The sequence below is a fragment of the Astatotilapia calliptera genome, chromosome 6 (assembly GCF_964374335.1).
Source record: "Astatotilapia calliptera chromosome 6, fAstCal68.1, whole genome shotgun sequence".
Classification (NCBI taxonomy): Eukaryota; Metazoa; Chordata; class Actinopteri; order Cichliformes; family Cichlidae; genus Astatotilapia; species Astatotilapia calliptera.
In genome coordinates this window covers 44,608,908-44,628,303 of record NC_137427.1, presented here as the reverse complement: position 1 = coordinate 44,628,303, position 19,396 = coordinate 44,608,908, and the positions used below count along the sequence as shown (strand labels likewise).

Sequence of the window (19,396 nt, the reverse complement as noted above, 5' to 3'; positions counted from 1 at the left end):
ACTGTTCACTTAAATAAACAAAGTAAAGGGAAAATTGAAGAAGCAGGTTTGCACATACATTCACACACTCACACATACCAGATAAAGAACTTGTAAACAATTTCTGATTGAACATTTGCATTTCCTTGTTGGAAATGTCTCCCCCCTCCCTTGAACAAATTATTTGGAGGGCGTTAATCCACATCACTGAGGAGTAACTAGTCAACGCGACCTCTCCAAAACCCCATAAATCAGACAGTGTACACTAACCATATAATGATACTGATTCTTCCCCCATAATAAAGTAAAGTTTACCCTTGGTAGGACAAAACAAAACAAAAAAAAGACTTAAGTGAGGTTCAGCTGTTAATATACAACCCAAAAACGATTGCAATCAAACTTAGAACGAATATGCGCTTAAAAACGCCCAGTTATGGTAACATAAGTCCCACATAAATTCGAGCTCAAAATTTTATCTGTCTCTTATCAGTGACTCAATTACTGGTCGGTTATGTTGAAGCAGAGGCAGTCTTATGGAGTGTCTTAATGGTTAACCTGTTGTTTAACCAACTCACTGGTGATGAGCATCCTCTGCTGTTTCCTTCGGCAGATTCTTGTAGAATTTTTCGGCTTCTTGAGGTGTTGAGAAGAGGTGGATCTTCCCACCGTACAGGATTCTGAGTCTGCATGGGTTGTGCTGGAATCCACGGAAGGCATTGATATCAATAAACAGTTTGACAACCGGGTGAAATCCCCGTCGGATCCGAACCGTCTCCGCAGACAGATCCTGTGCAAATGTGATCTTGGCCCCATCATGTGTAATTTGTTGTTTTCTTGCTTCCCGATATACCAGTTCCTTCTCTCGGAATTTTAAGAAACGAATAAGCACCGCTCTGCTCTGGTTTGGTTTCCCGGAGGCAAGCGTGCGATGCACTCGCTCCAGTGTGAATGACTTGTTGGGCGCTAGCCCCAGCCACTTAGGTAGCATGATGTTAATAAAGTCGAAGAGTGATTGTTGCCCTTCTGCTCCCTCTTTTATGCCGAAGATGCGCAGGTTCTTTCGTCGTCCGCGGTTTTCCAAATCATCTGTTTTGGCTTCAAGAAGTGCGATTCGTTTGATAGCCGAGTTCAGTGACGTTTCTGTTTTCTCAAGTGTGCTTTCAACTTCGGCAATGCGGGCTTCGGCCTCTTCGATATGAGCCCCCTGGTTCAATATGTCTTGCTTTACCTCCGAGACTTTACCCTCCAGTGCAGTCACTGCGCTCGCCATCCCAGTCAGTCTTATATCGATGCTGTCCAACTTGGCTCCAAAATCTGACCGGAGTGATTTGAGTTCATCCAAAACCTCGGCTATGCTAGCCATGTTAGCATCTGTGTCGGACGTTGATGGTATAGCGCCTGTCTTGCGTCTTCGGGTAAAGATGTCACACTGTTTCACAGATGAAGCTTTTGACATGTCAGTGCCGTATATTCCAGACCACACTAACAGCATATGCAAGGGTTTTTTATAGAAAGTTTGTACACTGTCCTGAGAGCGACCCCGCTAAGCTGCCATCTTAATGCTTGGCCACGTGACCCCCCCCATGGCGGCAGCTGTTAGTTTTAATATTACTCTTATTATTCTTTCTGGGTCACAAAATAAACATTTAACATATTTTCAGGCGAGAATGTAGCTGTGGAAACCTCAAATATCTGCTCAGTTTGTCAGGACACCACATATTTTCAAAAGCGCTCCGACGTTTTTGGAGACGTCTGTTACCCACTAGCTCGATAGTTAGCCGGGGGCGAGGCTCACTAGAGCCGTGAGAGCACCGGACTCCCGGCAAATCGTTTTCAAACCCACCGCCGTCTTTCGCTACTCAGGTTAAACATGATATATAAGTCACTTAGATAACTTTTTTCAGTATTTTATTTGTTCCGGAGTAAATCGGTTTGGCTGAGATTAAAGTTATAGTTTTTACACAGCTGAATAAATGTCAAGCAGACAGCTGATTATCAGAAGTGTCAGATGCTCGAGAATATACTCCGGTGTCCTGTTATATTTGAGATAGCAAGGAGCAGACGGCTGAGTTTATTAAATCAATCAATCAATCTTTATTTATAAAGCACTTTTCATACAAAAAAAAATGTAGCACAAAGTGCTTTACATAGTTAAAAGCAGCCCACCCCACCCTCCAACTCACTCCCCGCACTCTCATTAACATAACATAAACTACTTTCTATGTAGTGTTTAGTGACTACTCAGTAGAGAATATAATTTAGATTGACTTGAGGCATGATTTGACGGCATAGTTCAGTTTTGAGCACAAATTCAACTGTTTTAGGGTGAAAGTTTGGTTTTGCAAGAAGAGTCAGAGGTTTTGTGAATGTAGCTTGAAAATTGGGTTTTGTGTTCACAGTTTGGGGAAAAGGAGAGCAGCTTTCCAGGAATGTGTCTTAGTAATCGTGAAAAACTGTAACAAACAGTTACCCAAATCATTCAAAGAATAATAATTACAAACTTTAAGTATCTTTTGGTTTCTCTTGTATATTCTTCCACATTTCTATAATATGTGCATCAGCATCAATGTAATCAAAGAGAAATGCAGAAAAAATACTTGCAAAGACCTAGTACAGCTAAAAACTCAGGACTAGTCCTGTTTGTGTGTCTAATGGCCAATGTTGGTCTTGTTTTTTAAATGCAGAAGAAGACCCTCTGATGTCTTCTTCTCTGTTGCAGTATGTATGCAGTCTTGAAGGACAGATAATTTGGCTATGTTCTAGTGTTTGAAACACAAACACAGCTGAACATCATCTGTGTAAAAAAGATATGAGACTTCTTAGTTATTCAGGGTGTGTCAAACTCGGAGGATGTACAGAGCAAACACGATAGCAGTGCAGAACCTAGCAGCTCAACACAAGATGGAGTCGCAGAGGAGGACACAAAATTAGCAACAGGAACTGAAAAGCTTTAGTGAGAGTGACAGAGGAAGAAGCCAGCCAGAGCTGCGACCCTGAGATATAAGTCTCTCAGTCAGGTACTTTGAAAGGCAGCTGAGACTTCCAAGGGTACACAGCAAATTCAAAAGTGTTAAATGTTTTGGTGTTAATAGTCTTCTTGCAAAAGTAGAGTTAATTTTACTCTAAGCAGAGTCACATTCTTTTAATGTAACTCTGAGGTGTAAAATGATAGTAGTTAAAATCGAGTGTTAAAAATGAGTGTTTCTCTGTCAAATCTGGAGGTGTTACAATGGAAACATTAACTCCTGACCTCTTAACTCTGAACTCCTACAGGGGCTATGACACCAACAGAGTAAATTCACAGACTCCGCCCCCAGCACGGCTCCAATCCAAGCTGAAGTGAAGCCGTTTCAGAACATTTTGCTCTACATATTTGAGTTGTTTGCCATGCTTGGTAAGTCATTTTTTCAAAGATTGTTTCAATTATTATTATGAGCTTTTACTTCTGTGGCTCTTTGGAGTTGAGACAAAGCTGTGTGAAAGGCATTAGCCATGTTGCTCGCTGATAGCATAATATTCTGTTTTAGCTAGCTGAAAGGTATTGTTTGCGGGCAAATACCACAGCCTTGAAAAAAAGCTTGCATGTGAATTTTCAGTCAAACGTTTGGTCAAATACACCTAAAACAATGTGTAGAATGTGAAATGTTGGTATAATGGTGCTGCTTGAAGCCTGAAAACGATCGCCCATAAAAAAAACAACGAGCAAACAGCAGTAGCAGGCGTCCTGACTGGATTCTACGGTAGCATAGATCCCTCCAGAGTTTTGTGCACATGGTTTAGGTAAAAATGAAAAAGGTTGAGGTTTTACATTTAGTTCAGTATTACCTGTTGCCTGTGTCCTTGTCTTTTGGGAAAATACTTTACACAAGTAATGGCTCAAAGAGGATTTGGTGTAAATAAGAGTTAACGTACCAACTCTCCAAAAAAAGTTAAATTAACACTCTCTGGTGTGGACCCATATAGACACTTTAATAGTGTTGAAATCAAATCCGACAGTGTTAATTTGGACATGCTGGATTTGCTGTGTACAAGGGTTGAATATTCACCTGTATCTCTATGCATTAAAATATAATGTGAAATATCATGTTGAAATTTAGACTGAAATGTATCTCAAATGTTGTGAGCAGTTTAAACCTCTGAAAGCTGGCTGGCCACCACTTTTTCTAATATTTTGGAGATAAATTCTGAAGGTGGGAGGGGTCAGTGCTAAATAACAGCTTGTTTAGGTAAACAACCAGAAATTAAAGGCCTGATGTTGTTGAGTGTTCAGAGATATTGATACAAAGATCTTTGAGATTGTCAGCCAGTTAAGGCATGTGGTCAGAGAGCAAGGAGGAGGGCTAATAACGTCTCTGATATCATGAATGCTATTAACAAAAAATACTCTTCATTTCAGTAAACAGAGAAGAGCTTAAAGGTGTCTCTGATTGTGTTGAAGTTTAAAGATAAATTCAATTTTAAAAATATGTAGCCCTCACATCTTTGACCATATTAAAAGAATATAAGATGACAAAGATGAACCTGGAGTTTGGAAATCCACAAATGTTCCACATTCTGACAACTACGCTTGAAACAGCACGTGCTGTATTTCACACAGGGTAAAGATGTTTCTGTTTGCTGTCTAAAACGGGTGAACAGTGGTCATTGAAAGGATGCACCTGTCATGGTTCTGGGCCATTTGAGCCAGTGTTTTGTGTTCTTGTACTTCATGTCATTTTGTATCACGTTAAGTCTACTTTTGTTATTATTTAGTGCCTGGGTTGTTCTGTTAGTTCAGTTATTAGATTTCTCCCTGTGTTGTTGCCCTCTGTGTGTCTGTGTTTGTATCGTGGTGTGAGTTCTTGTGCCTCGTTGCCCCTCATTTCGTCATGTTTATCTACGTCCCCCAGTTCCTCCATGTCCTCTCTCTCCCTCCAGTGTACTTCCTGTTTAACTTTGATAGTCTCCCATCAGTGTGCATCGTGTTGTGTTTGCTCTTCTCCTGTTTTGTTATCTTTATTTGTGTCAGGTGTGCTCCACGTCTGATCCTTCTGTGCATTTATGTCTGCGTCTCCCTCAGTTCCGTGTCTTATCCTCCCTCATGGCTGTGTCACTCTCCCGGTGTTTCCTCGTGAGTTAGAATTTCCCAGTTTAGTTTTGTATCGCCTTTTCCCAGCAAAGAAAGCTGGGATTTTGGAGTTCACGTCACACCTTGGTGAAGTCTGCTTTTGGATCCTTTCCTGCCTGCACAGCGGTTTCATGACAGAACCATGATCTCTACATCTTTGTTCAGGAAAAAAGCATCACCAATGTTTAAAATAGCAGCAAAGAAAGATGATTAAAAATATTAGAGGTGATAAAATGATGACCCCTATTTAGGGCTGCTCAATTAATCGAATTTTAATCACGATTACGATCTGGGCTTTCAACAATCATTAAAAATGACTGAGCCGATTATTAGCCCCTCCCTCGTGCTTTACTCTCACGCTGCTCCGTGTGGCAAATCGAGCGCACCTCTCTGCATTTCGAACACGTGTCACAACAATTAAGAGGACCCGAGGGAAGCTCGGAAAGCTAAGCAGAAGTTATTTGGAGAGGAGAGTGACTGCCGCTGGTTGAAAAGAGAGGTAAAAAAAACTTCAGTGGTGTGGAAACATTATGGGTTCGCGGAGTCAGACGTGGATCAAGTAGACATAGTGTGTAAACTTTGCTACAGTGTCGTAGCTGCACCACAGAGCAACACTGCAAAGTTCACTAAACATAGATGTTTACATTTTTCATTTATTTTTATATTGCAAACATTTGCACTCTCACTGGCACAGACCCTCCGTCTGTGCCAGTGAGAGGTCACCGAGTAGCTCCACTGGCGCTGGCTGTGAGGACATACTGAGACCACTGAGGGTGAGATTCATCATGCACGGAAAACTGATTTCTCATAGCAGCTTGGATGTATAATAGAGTTTGAAGATCATGCACCCAGCGAGAAGAAAGACAATGACACATTAGCAGGAAAGCAAAAAACAACAGGTAGAAGCACCTAAACTGAACACAGGCACCATGTGATGGCCAAACCCATGGCCACACTAAAGTCGGTAACTCTTGTGTATTTTCATTTCTTCATTTGAACACAATAACACACTTTAGTTTCCAATAAATTTATTGACTGGTTTGGATAAATTTGTTCTATTTGTAAGCACGCACATTTAGTTTACTTACATATTCACACCAGTTCGTTAATTTGACTTTTGACTAACCTTTGTTTCTTTACGTCTTACCCTTAAATACAATAGGATAATTGGACTGCGCCACCACCTCCTGAAAGAAAAAGTATTAGCATTTAATTGGATATTGAGTTTAGGATTCAATACTTTTGATTTTCTTATTTGATCTTTAGTTTAATAACAAACCAGACTGTGCTGCATTCTTTGTTTATGATTGTGTTTTGTTTAGTATCCCCATTGTGTGTCAAAGTGGTCTGATCAGCCATTATATGCAATGGGGGGGCGGTTTCACACCAGCCTATTAATCAACCAAAGACCCAGACAGACTTTTAATTCATTTGAAAGCCTGATGCTTAGCCTCATCCACCCCAGCTGTGAAACTCAGAAACCAGTCTTACTTGTTATCATCTATCGTCCACCTGGGCCTTACACAGAGTTTCTGTCTGATTTCTCAGACTTTTTATCTGATTTAGTTCTGAGCTCAGATAAAATAATTATTGTGGGTGATTTTAACATCCATGTAGATGCTAAAAATGACAGCCTCAACATGGCATTTAATCTGTTATTAGACTCAATTGGCTTCTGTCAAAATGTAAAAGAACCCACCCACCACTTTAATCACACTCTAGATCTTGTTTTAACATATGGCATAGAAACTGAACATTTAACAGTGTTTCCTGAAAACCCTCTCCTGTCTGATCATTTCCTGATAACATTTACATTTACAATAATTGATTACACAGCAGTGGAGAGTAGACTTTATCAAAGTAGATGTCTTTCTGAAAGCGCTGTAACTAAGTTTAAGAATATAATCCACCCACTGTTATCATCTTCAATGCCCTGTACCAACATAGAGCAGAGCAGCTATCTGAACGCCACCCCAACAGAGGTCGATTATCTTGTTAATAATTTCACTTCCTCACTACGTACGACTCTGGATACTGTAGCTCCTGTGAAAACTAAGGCCTCAAATCAGAAGTACCTGACTCTGTGGTATAATTCTCAAACACGTAGCCTAAAGCAGATGACTCGTAAATTGGAGAGTTACAAATTTAGAGGATCATCATTTAGCCTGGAGAAATAGTTTGCTGCTTTATAAGAAAGCCCTCCGCAAAGCCAGAACATCTTACTATTCATCACTGATTGAAGAAAATAAGAACAACCCCAGGTTTCTCTTCAGCTCTGTAGCCAGGCTGACAAACAGTCAGAGCTCTGTTGAGCCAACCATCCCTTTAACGTTAACTAGTAATGACTTCATGAACTTCTTCACAAATAACATTTTTATCATTAGAGAAAAAATTACCAATAATCATCCCACAGATGTAATATTATCTACAGCTACTCTTAGTACCATTGATGTTAAGTTAGACTCTTTTTCTCTAATTGATCTTTCTGAGTTAACTTCAATAATTACTTCCTCCAAACCATCAACGTGTCTTTTAGACCCCATTCCTACAAAACTGCTCAAAGAAGTCCTGCCATTAATTAATTCTTCGATCTTAAATATGATCAACCTATCTCTAATAATCAGCTATGTACCACAGGCCTTCAGGCTGGCTGTAGTTAAACCTTTACTCAAAAAGCATCTCTAGACCCAGCAGTCTTAGCTAGTTATAGGCCAATCTTCAACCTTCCTTTCATATCGAACATCCTTGAAAGAGTAGTTGTCAAACAGCTAACAGATCATCTGCAGAGGAATGGTTTATTTGAAGAGTTTCAGTCAGGTTTCAGAGCTCATCACAGCACAGAAACAGCTTTAGTGAAGGTTACAAATGATCTTCTAATGGCCTCTGACAGTGGACTCATCTCTGTGCTTGTCCTGCTAGACCTCAGTGCAGCGTTCGATACTGTCGACCATAATATCCTATTAGAGCGATTAGAACATGCTGTAGGTATTACAGGTACTGCACTGCAGTGGTTTGTATAATATCTATCTAATAGACTCCAGTTTGTGCATGTAAATGGAGAGTCCTCTTCACACACTGAGGTTAATTATGGAGTTCCACAGGGTTCAGTGCTAGGACCAATTCTGTTTACATTATACATGCTTCCCTTAGGCAGCATCATTAGAAGACATAGCATACATTTACACTGCTATGCAGATGACACCCAGCTCTATCTGTCCATGAAGCCAGATAACACACACCAATGAGTTAAACTGCAGGAATGTCTTAAAGACATAAAGACCTGGATGGCCGCTAACTTTCTGCTTCTTAATTCAGATAAAACTGAGGTTATTGTACTCGGCCCTGAAAATCTTAGAAATATGGTATCTAAGCAGATTCTTACTCTGGATGGCATTACCTTGGCCTCCAGTAACACTGTGAGGAACCTTGGAGTCATTTTTGACCAGGACATGTCCTTCAACGCACATATTAAACAAATATGTAAGACTGCTTTCTTCCATTTGTGCAACATCTCTAAAGTTAGAAATATCCTGTCTCAGAGTGACGCTGAAAAACTAGTTCATGCATTTATTACTTCCAGGCTGGACGACTGTAATTCATTATTATCAGGAAGTTCTGAAAACTCACTGAAAAGCCTTCAGCTAATCCAAAATGCTGCAGCAAGAGTCCTGACAGGGACTAGAAAGAGAGAGCAGATTTCTCCTGTTTTGGCTTCCCTTCATTGGCTTCCTGTTAAATCCAGAATTCAAAATCCTGCTCCTCACATACAAGGTCTTAAATAATCAGGCCCCATCTTATCTTAATGACCTTGTAGTACCATATCACCCTATTAGAGCACTTTGCTCTCGCTCTGCAGGCCTACTTGTTGTTCCTAGAGTATTTAAAAGTAGAATGGGAGGCAGAGCCTTCAGTTTTCAGGCCCCTCTTCTGTGGAACCAGCTTCCAGTTTGGATTCAGGAGACAGACACTATCTCTACTTTTAAGATCAGGCTTAAAACGTTCCTTTTTGCTAAAGCATATAGTTAGGGCTGGACCAGGTGACCCTGAATCCTCCCTTAGTTATGCTGCAATAGACGTAGGCTGCCGGGGATTCCCATGATGCATTGAGTTTTTCCTTTCCAGTCACCTTTCTCACTCACTATGTGTTAACAGACCTCTCTGCACTGAATCATATCTGTTATTAACCTCTGTCTCTCTTCCACAGCATGTCTTTATCCTGTCTTCCTTCTCTCACCCCAACCAGTCGCAGCAGATGGCCCCGCCCCTCCCTGAGCCTGGTTCTGTTGGAGGTTTCTTCCTGTTAAAAGGGAGTTTTTCCTTCCCACTGTCGCCAAAGTGCTGCTCATAGGGGGTCATATGATTGTTGGGTTTTTCTCTGTATCTGTGAAGCGCCTTGAGGCGACTTTTGTTGTGATTTGGTGCTATATAAATAAAATTGAATTGAATTGAGAGCACCGCTTTCCCCTACTGAGACGCTTGACAGTTTGCCAGAATCTCTTCGAGGCAGTCTGAAAGTCTTTTTCTATGGCCTCTCCGAACTCCTGCCACACCCGAGTTTTTGCTTCAGCCACTACCCGAGCCGCATTCCGCTTGGCCTGTCGGTACCTATCAGCTGCAGGTCTGGTGATACGATTACAAAATGTAGAAAGTAAAGCCAATAAACCTTCAGGTCACAGTAACAGTCTTCATCAATGATCAAGCTGAGTTCGAACGTCCAGAGAGAATTGGTTTAGATATCTAGTAGTTTCTTAGCAAGTTGGAGGGTAATTTTCTACACACAGATACTGAGGATCATGAAATACTTTTTCTTTTTTCTTTTTTAAGCACACTCTGCATAGCGGTAACAAAAACCCCACCGAATTTTCACAAGTTTATGTAGTTCTGAACAGTCCTCCAATCATTTGCAGGATTTCAGGATTCATAAACAACCCTCCTCTAAGCTTTCAGAACATTAAATAGCAACATAGAACAAAAACATTCTTTGTAACATGCAGTAGACTAAAGACAAATACTACATTTGGAAAAAGAAAAGAAAAAAAAGGTGCTAACCACAATGTTTGGGGGGTTGTGAGCCATCTATTCACAGAGTGCTATGTTTCTATGAGATGGAAAGTTTTATGGTAGCCTGCACTAAATGTACACATGCAAATAGCAGCCATTATCTCTGTACTAAACATCAAAGTTAGAAACAAGACTTGAAATCAATTCTTAAACTCCAATTTGTTAAAACACTTGATTTTCTATAAATTTGTTCAATGCCGATTTCATAGATACTACTGTGGGATGCTTGTCTTTATGACTTGTTGATCTAAACCTAAAACTGCCTATAGATTTTTCATCATGGCAGCACAACAACAAGCTCTGAGCACAAGATCCATAGAGGCTGGGGTCTATCACACCAGGCAAGACCCCAGGTGCAGGCTGTATATATACTGGACATAGTGGTGGTAGACGAACAGAAGAAGACGGCCGTAATGATAGATGTAGTGATACTGAATGACAGCAACATGGTTAAGGAAGGAAGAAGGAACACGAGAAGCTGGTGAAGTACCAAGGGCTCAGAGACGAGCTCAAGAAAATGTAGAGGGTAAAGGTAACGGTGGTCCCAATGGTAATCGGAGCACTCGGTGCAGTGACTCCAACAGATCCCAGGAATAACATCCAAGATCTCTGTCCAGAAGAGTGCAGTCGTGGGAATGGTAAATGGACTGATTCTCAAAGCGCTTTACATAACATGCCACATTCACCCAAACACAGTCATTCACACTTTCTTCTATGGTTTTAAGTGCTCACTAACTAACATTCACGCACATTCATACTGTGATGGATGCATCAGAGAGCAACTTGAGGTTTGTATCTTAGATACTAAGGATACTTGGCATGCAGACAGAGACCTCCTGAGCTACAGCCACCCCAGCTAAGATACTGCTCAGGACCCTCAAGCCCTTGAAACTGTCATCACCAACAACAAGGCTTTTACACAGAGTATGCATGTCAATACTTCCTGTGTCATTTCTCATTATTACACATAATTTATGGACATATATGGTTTGATTTCTTTGCATGTGTCGATTGGATGGATTATTGTCGACATCTGGTAAGAATTTCATATCAACAGCACTTTTAGAAATGTATTTACTTGGAAAAGTGGCGTTCAATAGTTATTTTAGCTGCTGTACTGTGTATATATCAAGATAATATGGTTCCTAGAACCATTTTACCAAAAAGATTGGCTGATGAGAAAAACAAGCAAGCTTACCTGCTGTGAAACAAACAAAGAAAAAATATGTTTTTTCCATGCCGCATGCATTTACATGCATCCTCTGACAGTGTGGGGTCACGAGAGATGAGAGTGTGGTGTCACTGCCACAAATTTGCTTCTGGTTCAGCCTTTGCAGCTGCACTTTTCCTGTTGCTGATGTGGGCAGTGATACTGCAGCCGAAACCTTCAACCTGTCATAAAAACAAGAAGACATACATGAATGTATATTTTAGTACAAATAATATAATTGATCTCCAAAAGTTGATTGTGTTCATCTGGACGTTTTCAGTGGGAGAAACGTTTCGTCACTCATCCAACTGACTTCTTCAGTCTCAGCTGACTGCAGGTTTCCAACCTTATAAACAATATATTTGCAGAATGACTGAAACTAGCCCACTGAAGGAACAAAGGCCTGGAAGGACAGTTGGGAGGACAGTTCCTTCATCATTGTTCCTTCAGTGGGTGGTTTCAGTCATTATGCAAATATATCGTTTATAAGGTTGGGGAAACCTGCAGTCAGCTGAGACTGAAGAAGTCAGTTGGATGAGTGACGAAACGTTTCTCCCACTGAAAACGCTACGTCCAGATGAACACAATCAACTTTTGGAGATTTACTTACCTGGATGATGGAGAATGCATCTAGACAATACAATTGATCAAAGAGCTCGTGCATAGTGGTGGATGACGCATTACAGAAACCTAAAATAAAATATCTAATCAGTGTGCAGCATCGAGGAAGCTAAAATAGTGAAATGTGTTTTTTACTCATTTCTTTTGTGAGTTGGATTCATTATATCATTACAATAACTTCTTTAATTTAGTGACTTGAAATGATGTAAATTTGGAGCCATGTTGGTGTATCCGCTCCATTTACGCTCTGACACTGCTTAAGCTGAGAGACGCACATGCAGAGAATGTGTGGGTCTCATACATGGGGATAGCAAACGCCTCCATAGTGCCACAAGATGTCATTGCAGTAGCCTCAGCTCACATGCAGAGAAAAGTCTTGCTCCACCTCTTGAAACTCTCTTGTGCATTTATGACAGTAGCAGGAGTACAGAGCACTAATGGTGTGGTTTGGGAGAAATCGTCTGCTACATAAGACTTTCAGAGATGGTGAAAGAAGAGGGCAGAACAGGATTTAAGTCGTATGTTTGGGTGTTTAGGCTGACAACAAGCTTACAAAGGCTGGTTACAAGAAGGGATGGGCATTATATTTCCTATGCAAGCTGAGATATTTCAAAGGTAGCAGCAACATGCTTTGTTTTGTGGTGAGTGCACTGTATTTTGTTGTGGTCTGTTAAGGGAGCACCAAGAACAGCAATTTCAACAATGTTTATGCTAAATTTTCACAATGAGCACGAGGGTTAAAATGTTCTCGTTTCACTATTTCAGGCCTTCTCCTAGGACAGGGGTCGGCAACATGCGGCTCTTTAGTCTTTATACTGCGGCTTCACGTGGTTTGGAAAAAAATGATGTTTGCACGAACATGCTTTTTTTCTTTATCCGGTTGTTCAGTCTGACGTCACTAGCCATGTCTGGGCCTAAACTCCGCTGCAGGTCCATATATCAAACGATCACTATGGCATTACTGAGAGTTGAAAAACTGTCTAAAGTCTTTCATCTTTAATAAAATGATCAGCGTTCTGCTCTACCAGGTGTAACAATTGAGTTTAACATCCAGGCATCCATGAAAACGGAATTTATGACATTTAACGGAGTTAGAAGTTAGCAGGGAGTTAGCTCGCTAGCTTCTATCTAAATACAATATAGCATGTCCTGACTGCGGGGTTTTGGAAACAAATTCAAACGTACAGCTCTGCTATCACTTCCAGCATAAATGAAGACAGAAAACTAAACAGCAGTGACGTTTGTAGGGTTACTGAAGTTGGGCTAGCTGGTATATAATGATGTGCTACGTGACCGCTAGCGACACAGCTATGTTAGCATAATATAAACAAGCTAACTTTTTTTCCACTCGATAAAAGTTAACGCGAGTGTTCTCGGTGGTCAGGAACAAATGTAATCGCATGGCAGGATGCTGTAAAAGGACCAAACTTCAGCCAGGAGAACAACTGAGATAATCCATCCACAATACAAGGTTAGTCATTCATATACTGCTGCATGGGCTGGGCTGTAGTTACATCCTAAGGTTTTAAAAACTGAGCTTAAATAAATGATTAGTGGTAATAAAAGCCGAGGGAGGTCAACAGGGATCACTGACTGTTTTAGGAGCTTTTTGAGATCAAATAGAAGAAAATACAAAACATTAAATATGTTAACAACACAAAAGCCATATTAAACGCAGACTACTTTAGGCCCGGAAGTAGGATTCGTCGCATCATCACTGAACAACTGGATTGACCACTTTACACACATGGTTGCTGTAGCCACACAGCCGGCTGTAGCTGTCCAGCTCACAGCCCACACACACCAACACAACAGCAGAGAGAGCACAGACTGACAGGATGCCGCTCAGGTGCCTCCCCTGCAGCGGCACTGCAGACCACACTGCGACACACACATTAGCCATGTAAAATAAATATTTATCCAGATATTTTGCAAATATTTATTTTTCAGTTGATTTTTTCCAATTATTTTTAAAATTCAGGTCAAAGCTCCGCTACAGGCCGCAAAATCCCAAAGGTGATATAAGGATGACGGCTCACTACAGTTTTTGTTTGCTATATGAATAATTTAAGTTCAGCTTTTTAATTCATTTAAAAGAGACCTTCACCTGGGTGTATCTCCTTTTTGTTATATTTTTTTAAGAGTTCAAAATGTGTTCATTACATAAATAAAATTTAATTTTCTCTGTAGCACTTCATGGATTTCATAAGCAACACAATTTAGTTGTTTATACAAAGCGTAAAGGTAAAAAACAATAACAGTGTTATCTTCATTTTAGATGTCAAAAAGTATTTGCTGCTCCCAGTGTTTTCTTTTCTGTGGAAACTGGGTCCAAACGGCTCTTTGGGTGTTAAAGGTTGCTGACCCCTGTGTTAGGACATTAACATGACCTGTAGGGCTGTTTTATTCTAGGACATCACATTGTATTTCACAGTTGTACATCATGTAATCTGTCCTAAACTTCACATGCTTTATAGAAACGACTGCGTGCGTATAATCACCAACAGCTCGCCCAAGCTGTAGCACAGGTCATCTGCCCTCTGTGTTTGCAGCTTTAATTTCTGTCTTTAGCATTTTATATCTGCTGCATTTGAATGCTAGAAAAGGAAAGTTAGACAAATGACTGCATGAGACCTGTGAGATGAGAGCATGTGGCAAGCTATTTTCTGAAGCCTTCATCTTTGTTGTTCCCCCACCCACCCTCAGTGTCTGCTTTCTTTCCCTTCTCTAAGTCTTCTCACATACGTAGCTATAACTTTGCCTCCTTCACATCCTGTCTTTCTTGGGAGCTTGGCATTACTTCACTGAATTGTTCATTTACTGAGTAAGTAAATACTTGCAGTTTTTAGTTTGGTTTGTTACTTTTTAATATTGTATCTTTCTGGTATTATAAAGTTTCCCATTTATTTTAACTCATTTCTTTATTGGACATATTTATTCACCTCCTTGTCTTCTGCCTACCTGTTGTAAATGTTCTTCATTCTCAAAGAACAAACGTTTCCTGTGTTTCAGTATGAGAGAAATCTATCTGAATTGAAGGTAATAAAATATGTAACATGCGGAATCAGCTTCAGTCCTGGGATGATTTAACTAAACTGAAACTGAGTTTCCTTTTACAGAGATTCATAAGAGTTCAGCAGCTGTCATTATTCATGAGGAACTCTAATGTGGTCACTGCAATGAAAGCTTCATTACAGTGACCACACTATAAATATTTAACATGGTGGGCCACGTGCAGATCTCAGTGATCTGAAGTGGACTGAAGCAGTGAAACTCACTTTGTTGTCAGTGAAAAGAACAATTAGTCCTGTGTATAGAACAGTCAGAATTCACAGGTGCCAGTTAGAAAACCCCCTGATTACTGCAGTTGCTGTTGCAAAGTTGCAGATAGGTGCAAAATCGATTTCCTGTTTTTTCAGTGAAACACAGATGCAGAGTGCACAGAACTAACCACATCCTGAGCCTGAACGAGTGTGAGTCAGTGAACAGGGCAAATATAACCTTTTTACTTTAACATTTGGCATTCTCGTTATTAGTGGAGTGTTCTGTGCAAACGGTTTTCATGGCTTCACAAAAACTGTAGACTCAGTTTCCTGTTCTTTGCTAACAGGAGTGGAAGCCAGTGTGGTTTTCTGTTGTCCATCTGCTTAAAGCTTCATGTGTTAGCATTCCAAGGTGCTCTTTTTGAAATGCACAACGAAGAGTACACAACACAAATAGAGAAAGGTTATTACAGTTGTCTTCCTGTCTGCTCAAAACAGCCTGGCCATTCTGACCTCTGGCATCAACAAGGCGTTCTCACACAGGAAGCTGCTGCTGCTCTATTTCTGACCAGTTTCTTTGTAGACTGTAGACATGGTTATATGGGGAAATCCCAGTAGATCAGCAGTTACTGAAATACTCAGTACAACCAGATTCACTTAAATCACCTTTCTTCGCCGTTCTGATGTCATCTCGACCATGACTGCATTCCTACATGCATTTAGTTGCTGCCATGTGATTTGCTGATTTGCATTAACAAGCAGCTGACCAGGTGTACCTCGTGAAGTTTTCAGCGAGTGTCCGTGTGCTTTTCATCAGTCAGTCTTGTATTTTTAATTATCCTAAAAGCAACTAAAACTCTTATGACAGCATACTTCCTGTAACTAATACAAGCATGACTGATTGTCACTTCACACAGGTGTGTGTCTCATAATCATAGCTGAACATTTTTTTCAGATATCAGTTTATAAAATATGATGTTAATAATGTCAATAGTTCAATTCTAAATAAAATGCAAGTGAAAAACCTGTTTGCCTGGCTTCTAGCTAAATCACAGCTGCTGTAACTGTACAGCGTGTTTATCATTTATGATGTTAAATATAGCAGATTTCTTGCTTCTTCTTCACCTTTGTACCTCTGCTAAAGTAGTTTCATCTCCAATCTGTCAGACTCTATGCATCTGTTGTATACAGTGTAATGCAAAGTTCCCCTCTTAGCAAGCACTCAGTAACGTGGGAAAGAAAAACCTCTGAAAAACCAGAGCAAACTGGTGACGCTGTAACCACGAGACAGACACATGTTCAGAATGGTAATGCAATATGCAGGAGAAGAGATAAGTAGCAGGAAAAAAGACCAGCTGCACAGTGAGGAGACACTAATGTCATATCATGGAAGAATGAAAATAAACATTATAAATCATTTTTTTAAAATATTCAGGCAAATGTCTTGAGTCTATTGAGTTATTGAAGTTCTTTAAAACATTTAAAATATGTGCATTAACAATATGTAACTATTTACCTGCTGGATGGAGCTATAGAGTACAGGTACTGCTGTATCTACTGTATACAGTTCCAAATAGAGAGGAAAGTTGCTGGCAAACAATCACATCTGCACATTTACAGAAATTGTTTATTGCAAACAATGTGGGGTTTATGTTTTTACACACACGTCTTCCTGTGTGTGCCTTTGTAGTGTCTACCTGTTGTTGCCGCTGCTTCTTTTTCCAGCTCTCCACCACGGCATGCTTCTTTAGTAGGGGAGGCACCCACTGTTGACCATCTCCCTCCCCACAGCCCCTACTGGTCACCTGGTTCTGCCAGATGTTTCTGATTGTTCAAAGGGAGTTTTTCATTCCCAAAGTGTCATTGTTGGGCTTTCTCTGTATTATTGTAGGGTCTTTACCTTACAATACTAAGCGCCTTGAGGCAACTGTTGTTGTGGTACTATATAAACAAAACTGAATAATCATTTAGTGTTTAAAGAAACATTACCTGACAAATCTGTTCACAAGTTGTTCATTGAGTTTAGAGCTACTGAGGTCATTTCTTGCGATTCACATCATTTTAACTGCAGTTTCTGCTTTTTGTCTTTTTAGTGATCTACAGAGTCACCATGAGGACCAAAGCCATCCTTCTTATGTCAGTGTTTATACTGATACTCTTGATTCCCGTATCTTTTGCTACCGGCACTCAAAACTATACTCTAGAGAACAATACGACATCTACTCAAACTTTAGGCTATTCACACTCTCCCTCTGGAGCTACAAACAGCACAACAACATCCTCCCCAACATCCAATTCAGTTACAACCGTTGTTCCATCAGGTACAACAAATACAGCTCTACCTAGCACAACTTCCTCATCCCCCACAACCGGAAAGGCAGTGAAGATTTGGCTTATTGTCATTCTGTTGGTCATCATGGTTTTGATGGTGCTTGTGGCATATCTCCATCACGTGTGCCAGCAGTCCGGCCATAGCGGCTCTGTGCCCAGGTTCCTATTAGATGTGAGGGAGAGGCTGAGAACCTGGATCAGGAACCTGGAGGACCACCAGGGTGTTCAGCTTTGGCCAGGGGACAAGAGACCAGCAGAGGATGCCATGGAGGAGGATGCCATGGAGGACACAGAAGGAGGACAGGCAGATGAGGGAGAGGTGTGGAGGGGTGGAGAAGGAGCTAATAATGAACTAAGCAACGAGGAAAAAGGAGAACACAAGGAGGAAGACAGCGACACTTCGGATGACTGCTCAAGTTTGGAGGGGGATGATCTGAGGGAGAGGGCACTAAACAGACAGAATGAAGAGGAGGGGAACCAGAGCAAGGACAAGGATGAGGATGAAACGAGTACCTCAAGTGATGAAGGTCAAAGTCATTCAGAAGGAATGAGTGGTGGAAATAAAGATGAAGATTCTGAAGAGACTGCACTTGTAATCTCCCCTCAGCAGGATTTATGTGATGTGACTGTTTTATAGTGAAACGATGCATGAGTGAAGGAGAAGATTCTGACTGTTTTTAATGTTACAGAGTTTAGATAGTTACTTTATCGACACCAAATCAATAAATAAATCAATACATTTGCCTTTTTCATAGTTGTCTCTGTGCTCTACCACTGAAACTCCGATGTAAAAAAAAACAAAACACTGTCAGTGTGTGATGATCTTCAAATAAACCTTTAAAAAAATCCTCCTCTGTCTGGAATTAACATGAAATTCAGATGGCACAAAGACAGCTTTTTTACTGATGAGTACATAAGTGAGGGGACTACACCTTACAAAGTTATATTCAAAATACCTCTCTTCAAAAGCACTCCAGTATAATGAGCAGACACCGTCCATGGGCTTTTTCTCCAAAGGCCCATGGACAGGTGATAAGAAGCATCAACACCAACTAATTTAAAGACCTATTTGCCAGATATCAAATATTAAAATAGATTTCTATTTCTCATCAGCCCTACTGTTGCAGATTTATGTGAAAATGTCTATTTATTGCCTTTTCTCACTTCCAGATCTCTTATAGGAAAAAGCTCCAGATTCTGAGGTCGTCTTGAGTTTTTTGGTTACCTGGTTGATGTTGAAGGGGTAAACTATGACAACCCCCTTTTTATAACTAAAATATGGAATTATATTTATTTCCAAAGCCATGTGCTAGAAAGAACATAATCATGTGCAACTAACTTCTTTCACAGGCACAGGTATTCAATGACACTCACGCATCTAAATTCAGCAACCTGCTTTGCAGGTGTGTTCAGTTCATGATGGTTTCCATCTTGAAACCTCTTCTTTCTAAGGAAGCTGAGAAAATTTCGATTAACCTCCAAACGTCTTAGCAGCCTTTACAGATGCACAGCAAAGAGTGTCCTGACAAACTCCATCACAGTGAGGTAATTCCAACAGCACAGTTTGCCTGTGGAGTACCCCTCCCACCACTACAGGAGATTTACATCACCCAGGTCGGAAAAGGGGCACACAACATCATTAAGGACCGCACCCACCCACGGCACACAGATCACACTCCTGCCACCTGGCAGATGCCTGCGCCCATTCCTCTGGTGAGCCAGCCGTTTCCCTCGTTTTCTGAAGGCTCACTTCAACCACCACTACTTCTGTCCCCTGCCTGGGAACTCGCAAAGCAAGAATTTCATTGCTCAGAGTAACCATTT

The 19,396-nt window shown here is 40.7% G+C and overlaps 2 protein-coding genes and 1 long non-coding RNA gene across 10 annotated transcripts in view; 2 read left to right on the top strand and 1 right to left on the bottom strand.

Moving 5' to 3' along the window:
• LOC145429275 (CD48 antigen-like) overlaps positions 1-11,552 on the bottom strand; it is a 38,948-nt gene extending 27,396 nt beyond the window's left edge. The window contains exon 1 of the mRNA XM_080302563.1: positions 11,346-11,552. Within this exon, the coding sequence (XP_080158689.1) occupies positions 11,346-11,406 (61 nt within the window). The 5' untranslated portion in view covers positions 11,407-11,552. The remainder of the gene's footprint in view (positions 1-11,345) is intronic.
• Positions 1-18,311, top strand: part of LOC113024834 (uncharacterized) — a 38,466-nt gene extending 20,155 nt beyond the window's left edge. For 3 of the 8 annotated variants that reach the window (XR_013909514.1, XR_013909512.1, XM_080302561.1), the window contains 2 exons: positions 3,253-3,373; positions 17,335-18,311. Coding sequence is in view for 2 of the 8 variants with exons in the window: in XM_080302561.1 (XP_080158687.1) it covers positions 3,367-3,373; positions 17,335-18,209 (882 nt within the window). In the remaining 6 variants the exon portion in view is untranslated. Of the gene's footprint in view, positions 1-1,883; positions 2,997-3,252; positions 3,374-9,290; positions 9,766-11,938; positions 12,620-13,463; positions 14,803-17,334 lie in introns of those variants that run through there. The other 5 variants (XR_013909517.1, XM_080302562.1, XR_013909513.1 and 2 more) reach the window with 5 other exon arrangements.
• Positions 1-19,396, top strand: part of LOC145429277 (uncharacterized) — an 84,115-nt gene that overhangs the window by 58,033 nt on the left and 6,686 nt on the right. The window lies entirely within an intron of this gene.